At 43.3% G+C, this 23,944-nt stretch overlaps 4 protein-coding genes and 1 non-coding gene across 7 annotated transcripts; all 5 read left to right on the top strand.

The window, feature by feature from the left end:
• The first annotated feature begins 36 nt into the window (after nucleotides 1-36).
• bin1b (bridging integrator 1b) lies at nucleotides 37-9,570 on the top strand. Of its 3 annotated transcripts, XM_037276370.1 has the most exons (18): nucleotides 37-410; nucleotides 2,792-2,872; nucleotides 2,963-3,017; nucleotides 3,896-3,990; nucleotides 4,306-4,401; nucleotides 4,552-4,659; nucleotides 5,479-5,564; nucleotides 5,664-5,739; nucleotides 5,817-5,872; nucleotides 5,950-5,991; nucleotides 6,629-6,671; nucleotides 6,900-6,992; nucleotides 7,096-7,167; nucleotides 7,925-7,945; nucleotides 8,107-8,298; nucleotides 8,715-8,768; nucleotides 8,827-8,928; nucleotides 9,003-9,570. In XM_037276370.1, exons 1-18 carry the CDS (start codon nucleotides 321-323, stop codon nucleotides 9,102-9,104), a joined length of 1,464 nt encoding a protein of 487 aa, XP_037132265.1. In that variant the 5' UTR covers nucleotides 37-320; the 3' UTR covers nucleotides 9,105-9,570. The 3 variants fall into 3 exon arrangements, with proteins under 3 accessions (XP_037132265.1, XP_037132272.1, XP_037132283.1); XM_037276377.1 differs by lacking the exon at nucleotides 7,096-7,167 and having other exon boundaries at nucleotides 38-410; XM_037276388.1 differs by lacking the exons at nucleotides 6,900-6,992; nucleotides 7,096-7,167; nucleotides 7,925-7,945; nucleotides 8,107-8,298 and having other exon boundaries at nucleotides 41-410.
• A 1,420-nt stretch (nucleotides 9,571-10,990) lies between these two features.
• LOC119137237 (tubulin alpha-1A chain-like) lies at nucleotides 10,991-12,994 on the top strand. The gene is made up of 5 exons (XM_037276400.1): nucleotides 10,991-11,108; nucleotides 11,201-11,423; nucleotides 11,507-11,655; nucleotides 11,722-12,716; nucleotides 12,748-12,994. The coding sequence occupies exons 1-4, from the start codon at nucleotides 11,106-11,108 to the stop codon at nucleotides 12,700-12,702; spliced, it is 1,356 nt and encodes a 451-aa protein (XP_037132295.1). The 5' UTR covers nucleotides 10,991-11,105; the 3' UTR covers nucleotides 12,703-12,716; nucleotides 12,748-12,994.
• A 577-nt stretch (nucleotides 12,995-13,571) lies between these two features.
• On the top strand, nucleotides 13,572-19,088 carry rpgrb (retinitis pigmentosa GTPase regulator b). The gene is made up of 14 exons (XM_037276446.1): nucleotides 13,572-13,673; nucleotides 13,968-14,093; nucleotides 14,196-14,288; nucleotides 14,364-14,426; nucleotides 14,494-14,652; nucleotides 14,777-14,926; nucleotides 15,075-15,233; nucleotides 15,304-15,459; nucleotides 16,029-16,153; nucleotides 16,210-16,386; nucleotides 16,453-16,609; nucleotides 16,764-16,858; nucleotides 16,941-17,000; nucleotides 17,218-19,088. The coding sequence occupies exons 1-14, from the start codon at nucleotides 13,643-13,645 to the stop codon at nucleotides 18,976-18,978; spliced, it is 3,312 nt and encodes a 1,103-aa protein (XP_037132341.1). The 5' UTR covers nucleotides 13,572-13,642; the 3' UTR covers nucleotides 18,979-19,088.
• Nucleotides 19,089-21,826: 2,738 nt separating this feature from the next.
• trnaw-cca lies at nucleotides 21,827-21,898 on the top strand. The gene has a single exon. It is a non-coding gene; the product is annotated as a tRNA-Trp (tRNA).
• Nucleotides 21,899-22,146: 248 nt separating this feature from the next.
• On the top strand, nucleotides 22,147-23,906 carry LOC119137254 (dynein light chain Tctex-type 3-like). Its single transcript, XM_037276434.1, has 5 exons — nucleotides 22,147-22,315; nucleotides 22,676-22,717; nucleotides 22,966-23,089; nucleotides 23,400-23,477; nucleotides 23,531-23,906. Exons 1-5 carry the CDS (start codon nucleotides 22,265-22,267, stop codon nucleotides 23,602-23,604), a joined length of 369 nt encoding a protein of 122 aa, XP_037132329.1. The 5' UTR covers nucleotides 22,147-22,264; the 3' UTR covers nucleotides 23,605-23,906.
• The last annotated feature ends 38 nt before the right edge of the window (nucleotides 23,907-23,944 follow it).

The raw sequence follows: 23,944 nt of genomic DNA, 5'->3' as shown, positions 1-23,944 counted from the left end.
ACCAACAGTGCTACGCCTTTAAGAGCAAGATGAGGAGGAAACCCAATAGGTCCACATTTAGAGTGCAAGTCTTCATGAATTAGCAGAGCAGAAACGCTCTGTTCGGTTCCACGACTACTTTATCTCCACTGTTCTAGTGGATTTGCACAAAATCCGGATTAAGTAACGCGCTGCTCCTTTAAGAAGATCCAACGGGATTAAAGTTACGCGCAACGAGCTAAATTGGCGTCCGGTTGCTTTTACGCACACTTTGTATCTACGGGAGACACTTGTTGCTCGGTACTGACTTGGTACCGCCTCAGCCCAGAACGCAGAGAGTCATGGCCGAGACTGGGAACAGTGGGAAGGGGGTCACCGCTGGGAAACTGGCTAGCACGGTCCAGAAGAGGTTGAGCAGAGCGCAAGAGAAGGTATGACAAAAAAACAATAAGCTTTCACTCATTTGCCATGACACCTCCCCCTGGCCTAATTTCAAATATTCCATTTAAATTAGTCAGGTTAATCACGTGCATCAAATCAGTCTACTCATTGGCTATTTTAAAAACGCGTTTGTGTGCATTTGTGCACTTTAATCTTATTCCTTGTAACCCTTTATGGAAAAAAAAAGACCCTCAAAGCGCTGCAGTGTTGCTTCTGTCCAGTAGAGGGAGACACATGCTACGACTTAACACTCAGTAGATGAGTGAGGAAACAAGGAAAAATTCAATTTATTTAGATAACCCTTCAGCTCAGAAAAATTTCAGAGGGCTTCACATGCTCATAGCTGACAAATATTAACCACAATTTAAGAAAAAAAAAATCTGTGGAAAATGAGAAACGTTGAAGATGGGGCAGTACCCTTAAAATGCCTTAAACCTTCAAATGTATAAATCAAAGCAGTAGATGGTAGCTAACTAGCTAGCTAGACAACCAGAGATAGATAGATAGATAAAGTGGCTTGGCTTTACAATATAAAATGATAAGTATGACTTGACTCGTTTCAACTCCTAAACAAAGACAGTGTTAAGTGGAAAAAAAAAAATCATGTTTAGTAAGATGAGAGAATCAGCTTTTTAGGGTAGTGATGAGGAAGGTCAAAAACTTGTCCGTGTTGGCGGCCGGCTGTCGTTTTGGGTAGGTGGGTCGGGGGGGGGCTTGGACTGCAGCTGTCTGTTGCCTGGCATTGCCTTGCAGACACAAAAGCCCTCATTGCTCATCGGCCTGGCTGCGCGTTCGCCAAAAGAAAAAACATGAAGTCTTTGGCCTGTCGGTTTTCAACCTCTCCAAGATGAGTCACGTGAATCTAACACCCTGCTTGGCGTGCACACCTGTCCCTCTGGAGTCCCAATATGCCTCCGTGCCAGAGAGGGGGCCGAGAGGGGAGATGCACAACTATGAATAGCAATCCTGCTTCCCCATTTCTCTTATAACCACAAAGTGTCTGTGTGTATTTTTGGCTTGTGAAATTGAACACGGGCACATTGCGGTCATGCGTGAGGCATTGAACCCGCACATACAGGAGCTCCTGATGATTAGTTTTCGAGAATGAGCGAGCATGGTGGCTTGATTCCCAACGCCAACCTTCCTGCATGTGTGGAGTTTGCATGTTCTCTCCGCACTTGTGTGGGCTTTCTTCGGAAACTCCGGCTTACACACACATTTACAACATTTGCTTGTTAGCTTCACTGGAAAACTCGAACTTGTCCTTAGGGATGATCTGCAGTGTAAACAGTTCTTTGTCTAGTTGCTTCTGAGCTTCAGACAAAATGTTTGGCGGATTGGACTTTTGGGTGAAATTTCTGGTTGAAGCACAATTATTAAATTATTATTTTTATTATTCTTTTACATTTCCAAGGGCATACATTTGCACTTGTATGTCTTTCTGTGACTCATACAGTCTGGCTTTATTTCTGGTGTGACCTGCCAATAACACAATGGCCACTTCCTGTTTGAGGATTCCGACTGGTGTTAGCTGCTGTTTTGGTCTCACTGAATATAAAAAGACGATTGAATAGCAATTCGAAAACAACCAGGACATTAATTGACCCATTTATGAATCAAACACCTCCTAAAAATGTTGGTGTTCAGCGCCTTGTTAGGAAAAGCTGAAAAGGTATAATGAAATTTCCCTGTCAAGGTCAAAGTACATTTTTAGAAATTTCTCAAAACCACAAACTTTTTTTTTAAGATGGCGACCAGTTCAGGGCGCACCGAGTAAGGATAAGCACCAGAGAAAAAAAATGGATTGGATATGCGGTACCAATGTCAATCCCCACGGTGGCGTGAGAGGATGAAATATGAGCCGGCTGTGGGGAAGTCCCTGACAGGCTTGCTGGGACTGTGGACACAGCCACATCTGGCTTTATCTTAAGGTCAAAGGTGATTTTTAAAAAGGCATCATGTGTATGGCACAACAAGAGGTGGCAGAAGGATTTGCAATCTGTTTTCAAGTAGAACGACAAATACTGGTGGGATAAAGACCAATTCAATTCGGTTACATATGTAGATGAAAAAAATCTTCAGTAAAAAAATACCTTAGTGCAAAAGTAAAAATTGACATGTACTGAAACAGGTATTTATGCTATCAAAACATTTTCATTAACCTTGTGGCCCGGTTAACGAAAAAAAATTGCAAAGTTAGCTGATAGCAACCAAATATGGGTTTGTGTGCCTACCTCGCAGCTCTGAGGCAGGGGCGGCGCTACGTGGTGGCCAGCGGTCAAGCTCTGGCCACCCCTACATAGAGAATAAATCTATAACTGATCTGAATGCAAATTCTAAAACAATCTGTCTCCGCCGCTGTGCTTTTCAGGTTTTACAGAAACTCGGCAAAGCGGATGAGACTAGAGATGTCGTGTTTGAGGAAATGGTGGCCAACTTCAACAAGCAGATGGTCCTTACCCGCACGTTTTCATTCACAACAACATACATAGCATATTTGTGTTACACTTCTCTGTCGCTCTTTGACCTTTCTCACTTTCAGGGAGAAGGCACCAAGCTGCAGAAGGATCTGAAAGCATACATGACCGCAGTGAAGAGTAAGCCAGACTATCTCTTGATTATTGGACAGGACCGGTTGTATCGGAATATCATACTTGGGTAAAAGTATCTGAACAGAAAACAACAATGGTAGAAATAAAAGTGGAATATCACTTGAGTAAGACTTTTAAAGTAGCTGGTGTTTGCTATAAAGGAGCCATCAATCCACTTTTGGAGCTTTTCAAAGTCAAAAGTCAAAGTCAAAGTCTGCTTTATTGTCAATTTCTTCACGTCAAGACATACAAAGAGATCGAAATTACGTTCCCACTATCCCACGGTGACAAGACATAGTACACAATATACATACAAGTAAACAACACAAAAAGTAAAAACAAGAAGGCACAAACAATGAATAAATAAGAGTGATGAATAAATAATAAATAAAAAAATAACATAATAAATAAGAGGAGCAAAAATGGAGCAAGTGTGCATACAGCAGACAGTCAGAATTTTAAAATTTTTTAGTCATGTTCAAATGCTAATTCCTCACCCAAAACTCCTGATATGTTTTTTAAGTGTATTGATTGTTTGTTTTGTTTAAAAAAAAAAAAGTACATGGCGTTGGCTGAATAAAGATCTAATGTTGGGCAATAGTAAAGTTAGCTAGCACATGTTAGCCTGGCTGTCATGTCAGCCCTAAACAAGAATTTTCAAGCTTTTGTTTTTTAAGTGAAGGTGTATTGATAGTTTGTTTTGTTAAAAAAAAAAGTAAGAGGTGTTGATTGAATAAAGATTTGCAACTAATGTTGGGTAATAGCGAAGTTAGCTAACACATGTTAGCTCTGCTATCATATTAGCCCTAAACAAGCTTATGATAAGTGAAAGAACAACACACTTTAGTTCATTAGTCTGCCACCTGTTCTCTGACATTTTTCAGCTTTGCACGAGGCGTCGCGAAGGCTGCAGGACTGCCTGGCCGACACGTACGACCCCGAGTGGTTCGGCAAAGAGGAGATGGACGCCATGGTGGAGGTGAGAATCCTGGCCTTTGACCTGAGCCGCCCTCCTAAGCCAATCTTAAACTTCCCCGCCTTTTTCTCACTTTTATTTCACTCTGATGTCACTTTCTTTGCTTTAACCGCATGCTCGTATCCTTCCTGCTGAAGGAGATGATAGAGAAGGAGATGGACAATAACTTGGAGGTAAAACATAGATGGGTTCAGAATGTAGTAACCAGAATTTCGATCCGAATAAACCCCCAGGAAACAAAGACACTCGTTTGTAGAAGTTTAAAGGAGAATATCAAAACTTCTATGCTGTGTATAATGTCTTGTGTGTGTTTTGTAGGACACAGACACTCTGTGGTTGGACTTTCATCAGAACATCACAGACAACTCGATGCTCTCCGTTGATTCATACCTGGCTCAGTTCCCTGATATCAAGGTATTTAAAAGTCTAAATGTGACAATATTACAACTTTTTCTGTTAATATAAATACTGTACAGTACTGAAAATAATAATCCTGGATTGTAAATGAGCAAGTGGTGACTTCACTTTATAACGGACTGGCTCACTCACCTGCGCCCCCTTCAGGCTCGCATTGCAAAGCGAGACCGCAAGATGGTGGACTTTGACAGCGCTAGGCACCACTTTGCGTCCTTACAGAAAGGCAAGAAAAAGGATGAGGCCAAAATCGCTAAGGTAACTACGTTAGCATGTCGTGGTTTTACTGAAAGGTTTTTGTCTACAAATACATCCAGCTGGGATGACCTCCAGAAGCTTCCTCAGATTTTTTGTCTTTGAGGGATAACTTGCTAAAATCTTAGCTCAACTCATTTCTCAATCGTTTTATGTGCCGTTGTTAGCTGCTTGTGAAATGTTGCTTTGTTACTTGTTTAGTGTTATCAAATAGCTCACTAACATGATTGCAGTTGTTTGGAAAGATTGACTTTTTGCTGGTTTTCGTCCTTCACTTTTGCTGCTCGTCGTCACCCTACTCACTTCCGCTCCTCTTGACCCTCGACCCCTCCCTCCCTTCACCCCCCCATCCGTCTTGCTCCTCTTTACCCGCATGGTGTGCGTTGCATGGCCAGCCTGCGGCCCTGTTGGAGATGGCGGCACCAAGCTGGGCTCAGGGTTTGATCTCAGCACACCAGGTGGCTCAGACTAACCTTTCCTACAACCAGGTGATGAAGGACCCTAAATTCAAACTAAATTCATCATGTCACTGCCTGCGAGTTGATGTGCAAGTGCCTGAAGTGGCTCCATTCTGGTGGGGCATTTTTATGTCTAACATATTATTATTATTATTATTATTATTATTATTATATGCATGGAGCGTTGTGTGCATTTATTATTATTATTATTATTATTATTATTATTATTATTATTATATGCATGGAGCGTTGTGTGCATTATTATTATTATTATTATTATTATTATTATATGCATGGAGCGTTGTGTGCATCACTGGATCAAAATGAGTTTGAGCCGTGGATCATTGTTTGTGTGTGCATGTAGGCCGAGGAAGAGCTAGGTCGCTCGCAAAAGATTTTCGAAGAGCTCAACGTGGAATTACAAGACCAGCTTCCAGTGCTGTGGGACAGGTGAAACCGGACCGCCGCATCCAAACGTGTCTTGACTGAAGAGTTGAATTTGTAAGTTAATCACTACTTTGTCTTTGTGTTTGTTTGCGTGTGTGTTAGCCGTGTTGGCGTCTATGTTAACACATTCCAGAATCTGGCGAATCATCAAGAAAAGTTCCACAAAGAGATGAGCAAGGTGAGTTTCCAACTTTCCCGTCCGTCCATGAGTTGATCACAACCTCTTCATGATCCTTCTTCCTTGCTCTCCCTCAGCTGAGTCAAAACCTGAATGACATCATGACCAAACTTGAAGAGCAGAGGCAGCTCAAGTAAGTCCATCCGACTTTAGAGGCCATCACGCTAACATGTCGAATCGGAGAGTAATGTCCCTCACGCCTTACTGTAGAAATGATGGTGCAGCTGCCAAGGCAGGCGACCAGGCAAAGAGGTAACTTGCTGCATGGCCTGACCCCATTTTCATTGGTGTTTGGGAATGACACTCATAACTGCTGAACTAAGCATGAAACACAAAGAATTACGCTTGGAATTAACTTTGTCTTGTATGAAAGTGTGCTTGCACAATGCAAATAAATGGTATTTGAACACAGAAAATACGCATATATTCTTTATCCTCTGCAAAAAATGACTGCAGCTACCCAAGAAGTTTTTTTTTTTTTCTTTTCTTTAATGATGTGGTTGTGCTCATTTGTGTGATGTCATTTTGCAGGTACACTACCGTTCAAAAGTTTGGGGTCACAAAATTGTTTGGGTGACCCCAAACCTTTGAACGGTAGTGTAAATATTATTATAATAAAATATTATGAATTAAATATTATAAATTATATCTTATATTTGTATAAGATTATAAAAAATCTATGAATATAAGTATACATATATATTATAAGATTTTTTACACAGAAGATTATATATATAATCTATAAATAATTAGTATCTAAATAAATATATACATTACCGTTCAAAAGTTTGGGGTCACCCAAACAATTTTGTGACCCCAAACCTTTGAACGGTAGTGTACGTGTTATACCTTTGTGTAACTGGTCTCCTCTCGTTTTTGTGTCTTGCAGCGAGGAAGCCAACCACAACGAGGGAGCCAGCTCGCCACCGACGGTAACAAAAAAAAAAAAATCCCTCATTAGACTTGGACCTCATGGTGCAGCATCCCATGGTTTCTTTTGCTTTGACTAATGACAACCCCAACTTTTTTTTTTAATGTTGCTTTAAAACCTACCACAAAAAATGCTGTAATGAATTAACAGCATTTTGAAAATTGTTTTGACGTACCAGTCAAACATGTGTGCTGATGTTTGTACTTCTGCATGTGCGCGTGTTTGGAAGAGGCCCAGCCCGCCGCCCAGCCGGCCTCAGCAGCATGATGAGCCGCTTGACGTCAACACGTCCGACATTAACACAGAGTCCACAACAACACAGGTCAGACGCTTGGACGGAACCCACGTAGTGTGCCAGATGTTTAGTATCCCACCCTAACCCTTGTGTGCGCCCCCGTATGTGCCCATGCGTGTGTGTAAAGCAGTGTGAGCCCTCCGCATGGGTCAACCTGCTGGATTGGGATGTTATACAGCCCGTCACATGTCCAGTTCTCCAGGTAGGTTTAGGTTACTGTGGAACATGAAGGAATAAAACTGTGCCAATGTGAAATGAGCTCTTCTTTGCAAACTCTTTTGCACTGGCAAAGCTAGGATGCTTCCTTAAGGGGGCCGAGGATGTCTCCACAAAACAAAAATAATATTTTACAAACACCAGAAATTCTTCAGAAAACGCTGATAAAGATTTATTATATGCTCTCTACAGGGGATGAGTAAAAATCTTAGAAATAATTCCCAGAAAAGTCAGAAAATCCCCAAAAGTTAAGTATTTGGCCAGGGGCGGTCTGAGCATATTTCAGAAGGGGCCACTGCCCTTGCGGCCACCCCCCTTGCTTCACCTCTAGGGAATCTGACTGCAAATGCACACGTTTTGAGACCACCTACAGGCCACTGATGGAATAGCAGGTGCCAAAAAGACAGGAGAGGTGCTACAGGCGTTGTTTTAAAGTAGTATAATTGTATTTATAGAATCAGATTATTTTTTAATTTTGTTTACATTATTATTATTTATTATTATTATTATTATTATTATTATTATTATTATCATCATTTGTTGCATGTTGAATAAACTATTTTGACATCAGAGCGGAACAAAAGTAACACGATAAATAAATACTCAAGTAAAGTACGATATTATAGACATTGTATTTAAGGACAGTGATGACGAGTTTATATTTTGTTAGCGTCTGCAAGCGTGATGTCATCGAACCGCCTCATTAAGATCATGCATGCATTTGTCTTTACTGCTGCTTGAAGGCGCCATCTTGGGACACGTGGGTAAGAACGGTCTCCCTTCTTTTGGACTTTAAAGGCACTTAAGCTTCTCACTCAAAGTTGCTTTCTCCTCTCCCGCATGTGTTGACGCTCATCACAACTCTGCTCACTAAACATCCTTCCGGTTCTTGCTTCCGAACCTTCCACGACCTTTGACCCCGTAGCATGAACAGGCTGTTGTCAAGGACGAAGCGGAACCCCAAGAGCAGGTTGAGGGTGGATGGGACTTTAATGACGGAGGCTCCCAGTGTGACACGCAGCCCCTCCGGGGGGCCGAGTTGTACGCTGAGCCCGCTTGGTCCTATGATGGCGCCGCCGTAGGTCAGGGGGGCTGGGTCCATGATGAACAAGTACAGGTAGGACCTCATGAGACGGGGTCACTTCACGTTGGGCTTCAGGATAAAACACAGCCTGGAACTCAAGGATCCAAAGTCACATTTAATGGCCCCATACATATTTACTGTCGGGCATTCCCAGCTTCATCTTCAACGTGAAAAAAAATATTGCCTTTGCACCATTTTGTGTCATCTTGGTGAAATGAATTGAGAAGTGTCATTTGGACAAAAGTAGTGCTTAGCCACCATCTTGTTGCTGAGGAACTATGTTGAAGTAAATGGAGTTTTATGTCGACAAAAGCAGTGTTTTGACGCCATCTTGTCATCACCAAGCTTCAAATCATAATCCCTTGGTACCAATATGGCTCAAGCAATATTTTTCAATTTAATTTTTCTATTTTTTTTTCCTGCACACATGACTTTTCCTTTCCTGTCAGGTTTGTGAATCCAACAGCTCAGACTACAAGCTCCCTCCTGACTTCCTGTACAAGGTGAGCCGTCACATTGATCACGTGACTTTTTTCTGCTGACTCAAACATCTCGCTCCAGGTCAAAGCCATCCACGAATATGCTGCCACTGACGGGGACGAGCTGGAGCTCAACGTGGGAGACATCGTGCTGGTTGTAGCTTTCGACAACCCGGACGAGCAAGTCAGTGATGTCACTCCGGATTGACTTGCGGGACATCCGAGCGTGGCGGTTCTAATATTTGTTGATGTTCGTAGGACGACGGCTGGCTCATGGGCGTGCAGGAATCGCTCTGGATTCAAAACCAAGATATTTCAACCAAAGGTGTCTTCCCTGAGAATTTCACGCAGAAGCTTTGAAATTCAAGCCCCCTTCCTCCTTTGCTCACTATTTGGAATTAAAAACATCAATTATGAAAATTTGTGAGTCTGAAAATGGGGTCAGAAGAACTCATTCAAGATTAAAGCCAACTGAACGCATCTGATATGAAAGTCTTGAAACACGGAAGTTCCTATTCTTTGTATTTTATCATCATTTGTGTTGAATTCAAACATAAATATTGGTAACAAGACGGCAAGTCATTGAGTGTGTCCGTGAACGTCGCATAAAAATTAAAGCTCGTACGGAGGCCACTTGTGGATTTCACTGAATAATAGAAAAAAGAAAATCTCCAACTTTTGATATTTCCTCTTTGGTTTGATGTCAGTATTGTCGCTTTCATGTATTCTCTTTTCGTTTTTGAAGGACACATACGTTTTTGGCCAATGTTCAGTCAGGTGGAAAACCTCCATTAGTCCGATTATCATTAAAGATTGATGAAGCCTGTCCCGTCGTGTCGAGTGATTATTACAAATGGTACGGAAAATTGACTAAAGGGGTGTCGAGTAACACAAAACAAAATAAAGTTGAATATGTCGGATTTCCTTCCAAGTCTCCCTGATTCAAATCAGGTGAGCTGATTATTTGAACCAGAAAGGTCCGGGTCTTGTGGGACCAGGGTTCCTCATCCCTGCGCTGTGTAAATCAACAAAAAGTAACCAGGGTAGCCAAATGGCGCCTGTTACTAGGCGACCTTGGAAGGCACGAGTCAAGTCAAATATCCCAATTGGCACTAAAGCAAACATCTTCTACTTCCGGTGCACGTGATCTGTTTACTTTGGGACTTTGAGGTGCCAATAACAGCGAGTGTTAAACTGTGTCACCCAATATGGAAGTGGCGCTCTCATCAAGTCCGATGGAACTTTGTGAAATTCAACCCTGTTTTTCTCAATTGTAATCTGAGAGCGGTAAAGTCAACCACAGTTGAGATCTTGATCGATTGAGATCTTGAGTGGTTGTCTTGTAACGGCCTAAAAGCCACTAGCAACATGAGGATCAAAAATCTTTGTAATCTGACAAAACACAGCTAGCCAATGCTAGCTTGCGCTTTAACAACAACATTTTTCTGATTGTTTGTAAAGGTTCATACTGGATTTTTTAATTTACTATTCTAAACGGGTCTTTTAGTCTGACAGGGAAATGTTTTTACTTACTTTACATATTTGGGCTAAATGAATGAATGAACTCCTCATATGATATAATAGTGTAAGCTACAAAACAAACTGACAAACAACTCATTTTCAAATCAGACTAATAAACTGTTCAAACATTTTAAAAAGATGAGTTTTAGAGGTGAAGACAATTTGATGCACATTTTGTCTTTGCGGGCCACATAAAATGATGTGGCGGGCCACATCAGGCCCCCGGGCCTTAAGTTTGACACAGGTGGGCTACAGGAAGTAGCCGAAACATGGAGAGTCGGTTAAAATTTGTCTGACTAAAACAACTGTTTGAAATAACAAAACAAAAAAAACATATTGACATAAGATCACTACTGTATGAATGTGAATCAAAGAGGGAAAGTTTTGGTTTTATTTTTATGTGGTAGTTATCACAATGGATATTGTGAGAGTAAAAAACATTCTTACAAGTCTAAATTTGTTTTTTTCTTTGGCTTCAGTTGGCACTTCTATCTTAAATCTTTGAATCGCTTCTTGGACAAGTATTTGAACCACTACTTGAATACTAAGGCAGGTGCGCACAAGATGTGAAACCTAAGAAGACGTGGCAGCAGTTCCGTGTCGCATTTCACCGCACGGCTCGTTGCTGGTTACTAACAACAACCATTGTCAAGAGGTCAGAATTGTGTGAGCTTTTCTGGTCTCCTCCTCCAATCGTGTTTGCTTCCGCAGCTCCCTTCGGTTGCCACAACATGGCTGCTTGTTGCCAGGCGATAGCGGACTATAAAACAGCGTCCCGCTTTTGCTCGCAACAATATCCCCGAGCTCTCGTCTAAGGTGAACAAGATCTCTTCAGGAGTCATGGTGAGGTCGACACAAACGTTCCCGATTCGATATTCTTAAATTGCGTTCCGTGGAAAAAATGACCTTGACCTTTTTTGACATTCTTTTTGCAGCGTGAATGTATCTCCGTCCACGTTGGCCAGGCTGGTACCCAGATTGGCAATGCATGCTGGGAGCTGTATTGTCTGGAGCACGGCATTCAGCCGGATGGGCAGATGCCCAGTGACAAGACCATCGGAGGTGGAGATGACTCCTTCAATACGTTCTTCAGCGAGACCGGCGCTGGCAAACACGTTCCCAGGGCAGTCTTTGTGGACCTGGAGCCCACGGTCATCGGTGAGAAATGAGCAGTTTGCCGATATAACGGACTCTTCCATCTTTTAAAATTCTGCAAAAAATATGCTTGCCTACTTGTGTAGATGAAGTGCGTACGGGAACGTATCGTCAGCTCTTTCATCCTGAACAGCTGATCACAGGGAAGGAAGATGCAGCCAACAACTACGCTCGTGGTCACTACACCATTGGCAAGGAGATCATTGACCTGGTTCTGGACAGGGTTCGAAAACTGGTGAGCTTCATCGGATAATCGGATCTAATCGTGTTTTCTGCCTCATGACTGTCTTCACCCTGGCAGGCGGACCAATGCACCGGACTGCAAGGTTTTCTGATCTTCCACTCCTTTGGAGGAGGAACTGGTTCTGGTTTCACCTCTCTGCTGATGGAACGTCTCTCAGTGGACTACGGCAAGAAGTCCAAACTGGAGTTCGCCATCTATCCGGCTCCTCAGGTGTCGACTGCTGTGGTGGAGCCGTACAACTCCATTCTGACCACGCACACCACCCTGGAGCACTCGGACTGCGCTTTCATGGTGGACAACGAGGCCATCTACGATATCTGTCGGAGGAACCTGGACATTGAGCGTCCCACTTACACCAACCTCAACAGGTTGATTGGTCAGATTGTCTCTTCCATCACCGCCTCGCTGCGCTTCGACGGCGCTCTGAATGTTGACCTGACAGAGTTTCAGACCAACCTGGTGCCCTACCCGCGCATCCACTTCCCCCTGGCGACCTACGCCCCCGTCATCTCGGCAGAGAAGGCGTACCACGAGCAGCTGTCTGTCGCCGAGATCACCAACGCTTGTTTCGAGCCAGCCAATCAGATGGTGAAATGCGACCCTCGCCACGGCAAGTACATGGCGTGCTGCCTGCTGTACCGCGGCGACGTGGTGCCCAAAGATGTCAACTCCGCCATCGCCACCATTAAAACCAAGCGCACCATCCAATTTGTGGACTGGTGCCCCACCGGCTTCAAGGTGGGTATCAACTACCAACCCCCGACTGTAGTTCCTGGGGGAGACCTGGCCAAGGTCCAGAGAGCCGTGTGCATGCTGAGCAACACCACGGCCATCGCCGAGGCATGGGCCCGACTGGACCACAAATTTGACCTGATGTACGCCAAGAGGGCTTTTGTGCACTGGTACGTCGGCGAGGGGATGGAGGAGGGCGAGTTCTCCGAGGCCAGAGAAGACATGGCGGCCCTGGAGAAGGACTACGAGGAGGTGGGCACGGACACCATCGGGGATGAAGAAGAGGAAGAGGGAGAAGAGTACTAATTGAAAAAACAACTGTGTCACTGTTTAGTATTCTGTGATGCTTTATATTTAAATGTGTTTCACTGTATGGCGTAGTAATTGTCCAGTCGCTGTAAAATGCAATGTCATGCTTATCCTGCACTCCTCCAATTGTAAGGTTGCATAACAACAGCTCAGGTGAACCAACACGTCCGTTGCTGGGTGACCTGCAATTAAGACCTCACAAGGACTTTGTCAAATGAATTGGTTCATTGTTCCTGTCCTTATTCAACAACACACTTTAATATTTGGCAATAAATCCTTTTAAACCTTACAGTGGTGTCAAACTCATTTTTGTCACGGAACGCATTGTAGTTATGATAATAATAATAATAATAATAAATTATATTTATAATGCACTTTACATTTTAGAAAAAAAATCTCAAAGTACTACAGAAAGTGCCTTTTTAAAAGAAATGATTTCCTTCAGAGGGTAGTAAAAATGTTTGTTCAAATGTTTAATTTTTTAAAGCATAAAATACTTGCCGTATTTCAACTTTTTTTAAAAAGTGAAGACAATTTGCTGTTTTGATATTTCAGCAAGAAACATGAAGTCGATATGAAAGCTGTGAGAGGGGAGCGAAAAAATCCAATTCATTTAACACGTTTTACAGTTCAACAAGTTCAACATTTGCTCTATGGAAAATACATTTTTCCAATCACGATTGTTGATTAAATCAAACGATCCTCACTTAGCTTGTAAAAACGAACTTTTATGTCCACACAAACTAAATTTAAAGTGAACGTGACGTCACACAGACGTTTGCGCGGCAACGACGTTCAAAATGTGTACTGTCCCTTTAAGGATCACGTGTTTGTAGCCAAGGCAATGTTGTGTTTACTTCCGGGTTAGCGGGTCGCAAACAAGAAGGGGGTAAACACGCCCAAGAGGCCAAGTAAAGCGGATTAGAGTCCCGCAGAGATGGCAGGGGAGGAGGTGGACGAGATACCTGGTAAATAATAATAATAAAAAACTTCTTACTCTTATAACGCGTGTTCGCTTCACTCTCAGCTGTACATAGAGCGGCCAAATAGTAAAATACAGCGAGTAAATTCCCGTTTGAAAGCAACCTTAAAGTCTCAAAGAAATGTCTTTAAACGAACCCTTTTGCGGCAAATAATTCGCTCATTTAATGTTCAGATACAATAGAATGCAATGTGTCACAACTAAAAAAAAAATGAAGCTCATTTAGTCTTTCATTTATTTGACACCCGCTACTAATAATCCCTCTGTTATCGTCTTGCAGAAACGGGAGCAGTTTTTACTTTTGGGAAGAGTAAATTTGCCGACAACATTCCCAGTAAATTTTGGCTGAAAAATGATGTTCCTCGAAAAATAGCTTGTGGGGATGAACATACCGCCTTAATAACAGGTAAGTGTTCATCTGTGCGTAGTAACAGCCGTGGCTTTTACAATACAGTATTCTCTGTTTAGTTGATTTCTTTTTTATTATTATTGTTGTGTGTCTTGACAGAAAATGGGAAACTCTTCATGTTTGGCAGCAACAATTGGGGACAGCTCGGTCTGGGGTCCAAAGTGACCGTCAAGAAGCCCACTTGTGTCAGAGGTTTGCTTTTAATCCATTTGCGATGAGCATACCGAGCCAATGTGATACTTCACGTGTGTTTTGTTTTGTGTTCAGCTCTGAAGTCAGAGAACGTACAGCTCGTGGCCTGTGGAAGAAACCATACGCTCATCTGCACGGGTCAGCATCACGTGATCGCATCAAGCATTTTTTTGCCACTTTTCCCACGTTTGTCTTTCCTCTCTAGCTCAGGGGCACGTGTACGCCACGGGTGGCAACAGCGAAGGTCAACTGGGCCTCGGCGACTGCAATGAGCGGACGTCATTCCAGCGACTGAAGTTCTTCGACTCCTACGGGCCAATCAAAATGCTTGCTGCCGGTTCAAACACGTCAGCTGCGCTCACTGGTGAGACACTTGAGGTGACACGTCAGCTGTTGATGGCAGCTACAGCTGCAATGACCCCTGGATAAGAAGCATACAATTGTGAATGGCTGTTCTTTCCCCCCCCCCCCCATCTCTTCATCTCAAGAGAGCGGTGAGCTGTTCATGTGGGGGGACAACTCGGAGGGTCAAGTGGGCCTGGGGAAGGAGAGCTACGCGTGCTTGCCACAGGAGGTCAGTGCGGGGCAGCCCATTGCATGGGTGTCCTGTGGATACTACCACTCTGCTTATGTGACAGGTGAGCTGCCTGATTTATTAATTTGGCACATGCAAACTTCAAATGTTCTATACGCAGTGTCGTGCCCATTATTTGCTATTTCACAAAATCTGGTTCATGTGTACTTTTTTTTTGCTGTTCTCGTGAAATGGATTTTTGTGATTGCTAGCGGACGGAGCTCTGTATACATTCGGGGAACGCGACAGTGGTAAACTGGGTCTGGGGACAGATCAGCTGTCTCGTCATCGAGTCCCCCAGCTCGTAAAAAGCATGCCTGAGCCGGTCACTCAGGTGGCCTGCGGTGGCGGACACACCGTGGCTGTTACAGGTAAAGAAAACCAAGATTTGGGTTTTGTAGACTTTTTTGCCAGCACGAAATATTGTTTGCTGTTTTTCAGAGAATGGCGTGTATGCCTTTGGCTTGGGTCAATTCGGTCAACTGGGCCACGGGACGTTCATATTTGAATTGCGCCTGCCGCGCCAAATCGAGCACTTTAAGAAAGGTCGGGTGCGTCAAGTGGCATGCGGCGAGAACCACTCAGCGGTCATCACAGGTGACTGACAGCTTTGTGTTCATTAAATGGGACCCAAAACTTTGAAATGACGTTGAAAGATTTGAAACTAGGGCTGTATTTAATTATGATGATAATCAAATCATTCGTCCATTACTATGTGGAGTCATCGTTGAATCGGAGTTTAAAATGTGTTCATTTGCATCCTTTTATTGAAAAATAGGACACTCATTTAAAAACTGCAGAAAAGACACAAACAAATCGGTTTTGGTTAATGACATCATAAAAAATGCAAAAATGTTGATCATTATTTTCCAAAAAGTCAATATTTTATTTGATTTCTTTATATTTTATTTGAAAAAATAATGCAATATTAAGTGGAAGACCGTGTTTAAAACATTTTCTTTAATTAATGTCCCTTTAGAGTTAAATTGCTGACTTAAAATTCACTTTTACAGACTGGCTCTGTCACATACACACATATGCAATCATTTCTTTTTTATGAATCAAATGAATTTATTTTTATTGGCATTTTTTTTTTTTTGATTTATTTATTATTAATCTTCCCATCCCAGCCTCTCTGTGTTTTTCAAGGTTGCTTCTGTTTTCAGACAGCGGTCTTCTTTACACCTTCGGTGACGGCAGAAACGGCAAACTGGGCCTAGGAGAAGAAAACTTCACCAACCAGTTCAAACCAACTCTGTGTCCACGCTTCATCAAGTGCCACGTCCAGGAAGTACGTGCTCTCCTTCACACATGTGTTGCCATCGCAAAGCTCTCCCAAATTTGCAGGCGGTTTGCGGCGGTTGTCACATGGTCGTGCTGGCGCGACCCCGAGACCCGAGTTGCGGCGCAGTGTTGCTGGAAGACAACGACGTGACTGAGGACTACCTGGAGAAGCCCTACGTGGAGCTGCTGGGGGACACGGGCGACACCTCCAACCCGGCCCGTGTCCGCCGTAGGGAGAGGGTGCGTTGGACACACGTACTGTAAGTTCTTGGGCTTGTTCTGAATTTCTCAACGGCACCGCCAAAGGAGCAGTCACCGGAACAGTTTGGCGGCCTGTCTGGAACGTCAGCCAACGTGAAATCAGAGCACCTCCAGCCTCCTGCCTCCAGCCACAGCAACCTGCCTTCGTCAGAACTGGCCCACAGAAAGGTGCTCCCTAGCGCTCATCGACATGGCAACAAGGGTATCTACCTCACTCCATCTTCTTCACCGACACCCAATATTAATAATGAAAGATGCGGCGGGATTACATGACGTACCTTTTCATCTCTGGTCCACCTCCAGCATGTTGCTAGTTGTGGCTTGCTAACTAAAAATAAATAAATATGCATCATTAGAAGAGCCTGCAGGCCAGGCTGACGACATTGTGGAGAGCCTGAGCGACACGGACAGTGTGAAAGGTTTGGGAGAAACCACAGACTTCCTCAACATGGTGAGAGGACCAAAGCCCGAGCCGCCAAGCGGACACAATTTTTGTATTTCCGCTTATGGCCTTGCCTTGTGCTTTCCGGCAGACGCATGTGATGAAAATGGATCCTGGTGATAAAACACTCACACTCTCTCCGCTTCAGAAGGTAACTTGCACGTGTTCTAATGACACTTTATAAGCGTACAAAACATCTTCTCCATCGTACGTTCTGCTGAGGTTTTGTCTTTTATTTCGGCTTCTCGAGAACAGCCGACTCGCTCCCGACTCGTAGCTTCAGGTTTTATGATTGTTCTGTGCTGCGTTTCCTCACTCGCTAATGCATGCCTCTTTTCTATCCTCTTTCTCTCTGGTTCCCGGGATAGAAGAAGGGTAAACACGGTAAGACCATAACGAGTCTAAAAGAGGAGCCATTAAAAGATAGAAAGCTCTCGGAGCGGCCCGGGTTCTCTTCGACGTCCTTATCACATAACCGTCAGGTCGCGGCCGCTCGCAAAGCGGCGCCCGGCAAGCGCTCGAGGAGCTCAAGCGCTCGCTCTCAAAAGATGACCAAGGAGAACAAGGAGAACCGTATGACGGCTTCTGAGAAGCCTCGGGAGGGCTTGGGAGAGTTCAAGAAAGCAACGGCCAGGAGTCAGCAAGAGAAACAAAAACCAGAACAAAAAGCCATTTCAAAACAACGCACCAGAAAACCGATCCAAGTCACAAAACAGGGTTCACGCTTCAGTTTAAGTGACGCATGTGAAGCGGGCCCAGGACAGCGCCCTGAGGCGGAAGCAAAGTCCAAGAAAATCAGCTCCAAAGATTCGAAAACATCAAAAAATGAGCGAAACAAAAAAGAGGCTGAGTCCAGAGACGCCGAAGAAGCGCCGTCGTCTTTGCATCTTCTGGCTGGAGCTGCTGCCCCGTTGCTGCAGGAGCTGGCGGCCTTCACTTTGCCGTCGCCGTCTGACAGCGGCCATCTTGTCAGCGCTGACAGAGTGACATTTTCTGATAGCAATCCGTGCAGCAGTCCTTCCACCAATCGAGGAAGACCGAGCGTGAAGGACTCCGTCGGGCAGGAGGAGGACGGAGAGACAAGTGCAGGTCCAAGTGAGGAAGAGGAAGACCGAGTTGGGAAGGTAACAAGTGCAAGTGAGCAAGAGGAGGAGGCAAGTCAGACTTCTGAGCGAGTCGCCGGAAAAGACGACAGTGACACTCTCGAGCCAGATGAGGAGGAGGAAGGTGAAAGTGCTCAGGAGGACGAGGAGAAGGAAGAAGAAGAAGAGACAGCTGGAAAAGAAACAGAGGATGAAGGAAAAGAGAGCAAAGAGAAGGCTGTTGAAGAAGAAACAGAAGAAGCGGAGGAGGAGGAGGAAGAAGAAGAGTCAGTTGGAAAAGGAACAGAGGATGAAGGAAAAGAGAGCAAAGAGAAGGCTGTTGAAGAAGAAGCGGAGGAGGAGGAAGAAGAAGAAGAGTCAGTTGGAAAAGGAACAGAGGATGAAGGAAAAGAGAGCAAGGAGAAGGCTGTTGAAGAAGAAACAGAAGAAGCGGAGGATGAGTCAGGGCAAGAATCAGAAGGTGAAGAAGAAGAAACGGAGGATGAGGAAAAAGAGAGCAATGACAAGGCTGTTGAAGAAGAAACCGAAGAAGCGGAGGATGAGTCAGGGCAAGAATCAGAAGGTGAAGAAGAAGAAGAAGAAGAAGAAAAGGAGGAGGATAGAAGTGAGGAAGAAGAAGAGGAGGGTGAGGAGGAAGATTCGAAGGAAAGTGAAGAGGAAGAGGCGGAAAGCAGCGAGGAAGCAGAAAGTGAAACAGAAGATGAGGAGGAGGCCGAGGAAGAGGAGGAAAATGAAGAAGAAAGCGAAGATGAGGAAGAGGATGAGAGTGAAGAGGAAGAGAGTGAGGAAGAGCAGAATGAAGAAGAGGAGGAGGAGAGTGATGAAGATGAGAGTGAAGAAGAGGAGCAAGAAAGTGAGGATGAAGATGAAGAGGATGATGAGGATGAGGAAGAGGAAGAAGAAGAGGTCAAAAAGATAAGCCCTAAAAGTCAGCGAAAACGGAGGTCAGGAGTCAAAGGTCAGGCAGCCGGAGAGGCCGAAGACTTCTGGGATGATGTTCTGCCGCAGTATCTCAACCTGAAATAAGCAGAACATAATATTCGTCTTCTGCTTTGATTGGGACTCCACGCACCTAAAATGGTTGTTTTCTTTTTTGTTTTTCCAGCCTGCATTTTCAAATAAATGCTCTTTCATTAGCAGACCTCATCCACTTTTTAATACCACCGCTAAGAAAGATTGTCAACAATAATACTGATGAGCATTATTGGCAATTTGCATATTTGAGAATGAAAAATGAAAAAGCATTCAAAGTTTCTTTTCAAATTTGTCGCCTTCAAACAACTCAACATTGGTCAAACTACAATAAACGTCAAACTCACGCGTAATTATGAATCGTGCTTGATCTAATCAGGGCACATCAATCAATATGAAATCTAATTGGTTTAATATATATATAAAACTATTGTTTATTGCACAAATAGCATCAAAAGGCTGTGGGCAGATTACATTAGCATGACAACACACGGAAGCTGAAATCTGATTGGCCGAGAGGAAAAAAAATGATACGCTGAAGTAAATAAATCCGAATATAAATTTTGAATGCCGGTCAGCACCTTGACGGCGATGAAATGATTTCAGACGTCAATTTGAGAATTTTGGTTTTGTTTCATTCACTTTATAAATACCGCTGAGTAGTGCAAAAATTCAATCTGGAATCACATGCCGCTGTTGCCGCAGGATGATTGGCCACGTTCAGAAAGCAGGTGGGACTCGTTTTCTTCCTTCAACCTTCAAGTGACCTCCATCCCTTCCTCTAGTTATTTCCCATCAATTCCTGAAGAGGCGTTGATAACGGCTCCTCTGTTGGTTCTTGAGTTCCGCTCACATTAGTTGAGTCTCCTAGTGGTCTTAACTCCTTCCTGCATGTTGTAGCTTCACCCTCGTCTGACCTGCCAGCACAACCGAAGGTCAGATGCTCCTCAACTGCTCTCCTTTCTTTACTCCAACTTTTGTTAGGATTTCGCCAACGAATCTGATCAGACTGACAGCGAAGGTGCGGAAGATGAAGAAGAGGAATCCGATCGGAGCGAGGATGACGTGCCGGCGCAGAGATGGGAGGAAACGCTACGGAATGTTGACGAGCCGTCGGAAGAATCTGCCCCGCTCGGGGAGCCGCGCGAGCAAGCACCGGAGTTTCTCAACACCACGCCGGGAGTCAACGGGAACGACGCTGAAGAAACGGCACTTGGTGACACTCAACCTGCCAATGGGACGGCAGACGTCGTCTCCGAGAGCCAATCAGGCTCCAAAATGAAGGTGATGACTTCTTTTGATTTGGTTTTGGTATCATTTGGGTCGATGTGAGCGGTGGCAGCAGTGTGGACCTAAAAAAGCCTCAAATATTTTAAAATAATTTTTGGGACACACTAATTACCGTTTTTTTCCGTGTATAATACGCCCCCATGTATAATACGCACCCTAACAATGGCATGTTGATGCTGGAAAAAAGCCTGTACCCATGTATAATACGCACCCAATTTTTTTTTGTTTTTTTTTGTTTTTTTTAAAGTCCCAATGATCGTCACACACGCAGGGAGGCAATGGGTCCCATTTTTATAGTCTTTGGTATGGTCTTAACTAGGCTGGATGTATTTTTTTTTTTTGGCGTTGATTTCTCCGACTGCCCGTAAAGGCACCACCGCGATCAGATGAAAAGAGAGGAAAGTGACGTGCGGACGTGAAAAAGGCGGCTCTGTATGGGAGAGACGTTGAAGAGGAATAAAAACACCCTTGGAAACCAAAACTTGCCCCTCGTCGTGACTCGGAGCCGCAACAAATGCTTCGGATTTGTGTAGGGTACATTGTGACAGCAAACGAGCAGGTGATCGAGCAAGCGTCTGATACGAGAGCATTGCGTTCGTATGGAGCGTGTTTGAAGTGAACAGCAGAGACGAAAGGAACAAGGCAAAGTGTTGTGAAATAAAATATTACCTGTAATACGCATTTTGTTATTTGCTGATTGTATTAAACTATCACATTCATTGTCAGTCAAGAAGAGAAGAGGACTATTATCCCTTCTTTGACGAAATGACCAGAGCACAGTACAAACACACTATTGTTCTTTCGGTATTTATTCAACCCACATTCTTTCACAACATGACAAGAAGAGAACAATACATAAATCAATACTCGTACCAGTACCATGATTTTCTTAAAAAAAAAAAAAAAAAAAAAAAAAATTAAATTAAAAAAAAATTTAAAAAAAAAATTGTACCCATGTATAATGCGCACCCCAGATTTTAGGACAATAAATTAGTTAAATTTTGCGTATTATACACGGAAAAAAACGGTACTTTGATATTTAAGAATGTAAATATTGACTTATTGGGACCTTTTCTGCTTGTGTGGTCTGTTTCAGCTGTCGCTCTTCAGGCGGCTGTCAAGCTCAAATTCTCAGCAGGCCCAGACGAGGGTTCCATCATCTGCTGACTCACAGAGGAACCCACCGAGAAGGCCGTCCTCTGGAGCCTGCAACCTCCTCTGAGCTCAACACTCTGTCTCGTCCTCCTGAATATTATTTGTTTTTCTACGTTTTGGAGCACATTTGCACTTTTAATATGTGGTGGAATTGCTGAAATGTGTCAGATTTGTCAAATTGCTTTTTTTTTTTTTTGCAGTGAGAAATGATATCAGCTCAGCGTTTTGATAGAAATCTGAATAAATGCCAACATATGCCACTGATGGATTTCATGACATTTTTCATTTTATTCCGTGATGAAAATGTAGTTGATGAGAGGGAATGTCAGTAAAGCATTCTGATAGAAATCCAAATAAATACCAACAGTGTCATTCAAGCGGACGGATGCTGACATTTTTCAGGGTACGCTCAATAAATTGTGACACCAGTCCTGGAATTTGTCTGGCGCATCTCGAGGATCTCGTGGCGCAACGGTAGCGCGTCTGACTCCAGATCAGAAGGTTGCGTGTTCAAATCACGTCGGGATCAAATCTTTCTTGAATTTCCTCCCAAGATCCGTAAAGTCATTATCTATCCCTTTAAATATGACTAGTTTGAATATGGCGGCTTTTGGATTTGCAAATGCGTATTTTACTACAAATGGCGTCAGCCGAACGAGAGTCAAATCTTTTTTTTATACCAGCTGAAGTCAAATATTTTAAAAGTCGTTATGACGTCAATGACAGGTTTAAAAGTTGACATGACCAGACGGTCTTCCTACCAGCAGATGTCACTAGTGAATCGGGCGTCTTCTTCAAATTGCACGTCGTTGACTAGCTGTAGCGGAAAGCTACGCCTTGAGTTTATCTTTCCCCTTCATTTTCTGCTGTTGTAAACAAACAACAAAACACTTTTATGACCACTCCAAGAGTCAAAGACGACAAGATGGACGAGTATCATAACGAGGTTCGTAGTTTTCTCCTTCTTTATTCAAGGCGGGATAGCAAAATGCTTGTTTGCTAATATCAGTTTAGCTAGTCTCCAAATTCGTAGTCCTGTGTACTTGATGTAATTTAAATTGCGAGTCGTGACATAGTCTATTACACTTTTATCGTAGTTCCTAATGGATAACAAAGCATTACTACTACTATTACTACAGTGTTAAGGTTTTTCATGCCGTGTAATTTTCAGTAATACAGTAATCCCTCGTTTATCGCGGATAATTGGTTCCAAAAACTACCCGTATTTGCGTTTATCAAACCCCATTGCTTGATGGAAAAATATTTTATACAATATTGCACTATTCATCATATGCTGCTTTTTCAGGGCTCATTCAACAATGAAGAAGCTGATAACATTGTCAAAGAGGTAATCTTTTTATCTTTTTGAAATGTTCCAATATGTATATTACTGTGTGAAACCATTTTTGACATTTGTGAGGATGACACATTAGCAATGGACTTTAGTTTCCCCGCTTCCATAACGAACTCAATGCCACATTTTATTTCAAAGGAATGAAGCCTGAGGCGTTCAAGGAAGCTCTCATGGTTCTGGTCTGTTGACTCATGCATCCCGTGCTGTCATCTGACATGTTCTCTGTGTGCTTGGTCTTTCAGTGTATTGAGACTGTAGTGGGCGGCGATGACTACAACCAGAATCTGGTAAACAAATGGACCTCTGCTATAGTAGAGCGCTGCCTCATGCAACTGGTCAAACTGGGAAAACAGTATAAATTTATCGGTATGTTTGATTCAGAAATATAGTGGTTCCTTGACTTATATGATAAGTTGTGATGATCGAATGAATTGACTTGCACATTTTTTGGGATACAAGATGTTGCTCCAACACTTCTGGCACGCAAGTTGTGCCTCACAAGAACACAAATGACAACAACGCATTTAGACAATATAATAATTCTCTTAAGCATAGATTCTTTATCCTCTGTGATTTTTTTTTCAGTTGTGTCTCCTACCCTGCCCCATGCCATTTTTATTACTAAAATAAAAGGGTCACTGTCATGCCTAATTATATGTATTTTTTTTGTCTATAGTTACCTGCTCCCTGATGCAGAAAACTGGTGCTGGCCTCCACACAGCAAACTCCTGCTACTGGGACACAACCACGGACGGTACGTGAGGACAATCAGCCAGGCTGACTTAAATGACACTCGTATGTTTGCAGGTAGCTCCACAGTGAGATGGGAAAGCCGCACCATGTACTGCGTGGTCAGCGTGTTTGCCGTTGCCATTGCGTAGAGAGCGGCGTCTTTCTGGGGAAACAACAAAAGTGCCACTTCCACTCCGGATGTGAATGCACAGTAAGTGTAGAACTTTCTGGGCTGTACTGTACATAATATTGAAACGAATAATGACCACAATCGTTATGCAGCTCCAAACTTTGCACAATGAGTGGCGGCAAATTTTGTTCTACATCTTAAAGTGACAACGCTATTCCATTCTATTATTTAGTCTGTTGTCTTAGGCATGTAAAATGTCAGAAGGAATATTTGTCTTGATAAGCATGTTTTCCAATTAAAAGAACAAGCATCCTCACTTTATTTGTTAAAAGATTTATTGAACAGTTTTCATCCCTTTG

Source organism: Syngnathus acus, chromosome 2 (genome assembly GCF_901709675.1).
Source record: "Syngnathus acus chromosome 2, fSynAcu1.2, whole genome shotgun sequence".
In the NCBI taxonomy this organism is placed as follows: domain Eukaryota; kingdom Metazoa; phylum Chordata; class Actinopteri; order Syngnathiformes; family Syngnathidae; genus Syngnathus; species Syngnathus acus.
This window is presented reverse-complemented; position numbering and strand designations above follow the sequence as displayed.

Coding starts and splice junctions, on each gene's coding strand:
- bin1b (XM_037276370.1), top strand. CDS start 321: ATGGCCGAGACTGGGAACAGTGGGAAGGGGGTCACCGCTGGGAAACTG. Junction 4,402..4,551: donor CTCAGTTCCCTGATATCAAG/GTATTTAAAAGT, acceptor CGCCCCCTTCAG/GCTCGCATTGCAAAGCGAGA. Junction 8,929..9,002: donor TCGACAACCCGGACGAGCAA/GTCAGTGATGTC, acceptor TGATGTTCGTAG/GACGACGGCTGGCTCATGGG.
- LOC119137237 (XM_037276400.1), top strand. Junction 11,424..11,506: donor CCTGGAGCCCACGGTCATCG/GTGAGAAATGAG, acceptor CTACTTGTGTAG/ATGAAGTGCGTACGGGAACG. Junction 11,656..11,721: donor TGGACAGGGTTCGAAAACTG/GTGAGCTTCATC, acceptor TCACCCTGGCAG/GCGGACCAATGCACCGGACT.
- rpgrb (XM_037276446.1), top strand. CDS start 13,643: ATGGCAGGGGAGGAGGTGGACGAGATACCTG. Junction 14,094..14,195: donor ACATACCGCCTTAATAACAG/GTAAGTGTTCAT, acceptor GTGTCTTGACAG/AAAATGGGAAACTCTTCATG. Junction 16,859..16,940: donor CCACAGACTTCCTCAACATG/GTGAGAGGACCA, acceptor GCTTTCCGGCAG/ACGCATGTGATGAAAATGGA.
- LOC119137254 (XM_037276434.1), top strand. CDS start 22,265: ATGACCACTCCAAGAGTCAAAGACGACAAGATGGACGAGTATCATAAC. Junction 22,316..22,675: donor TGGACGAGTATCATAACGAG/GTTCGTAGTTTT, acceptor CTGCTTTTTCAG/GGCTCATTCAACAATGAAGA. Junction 23,478..23,530: donor CTGGGACACAACCACGGACG/GTACGTGAGGAC, acceptor GTATGTTTGCAG/GTAGCTCCACAGTGAGATGG.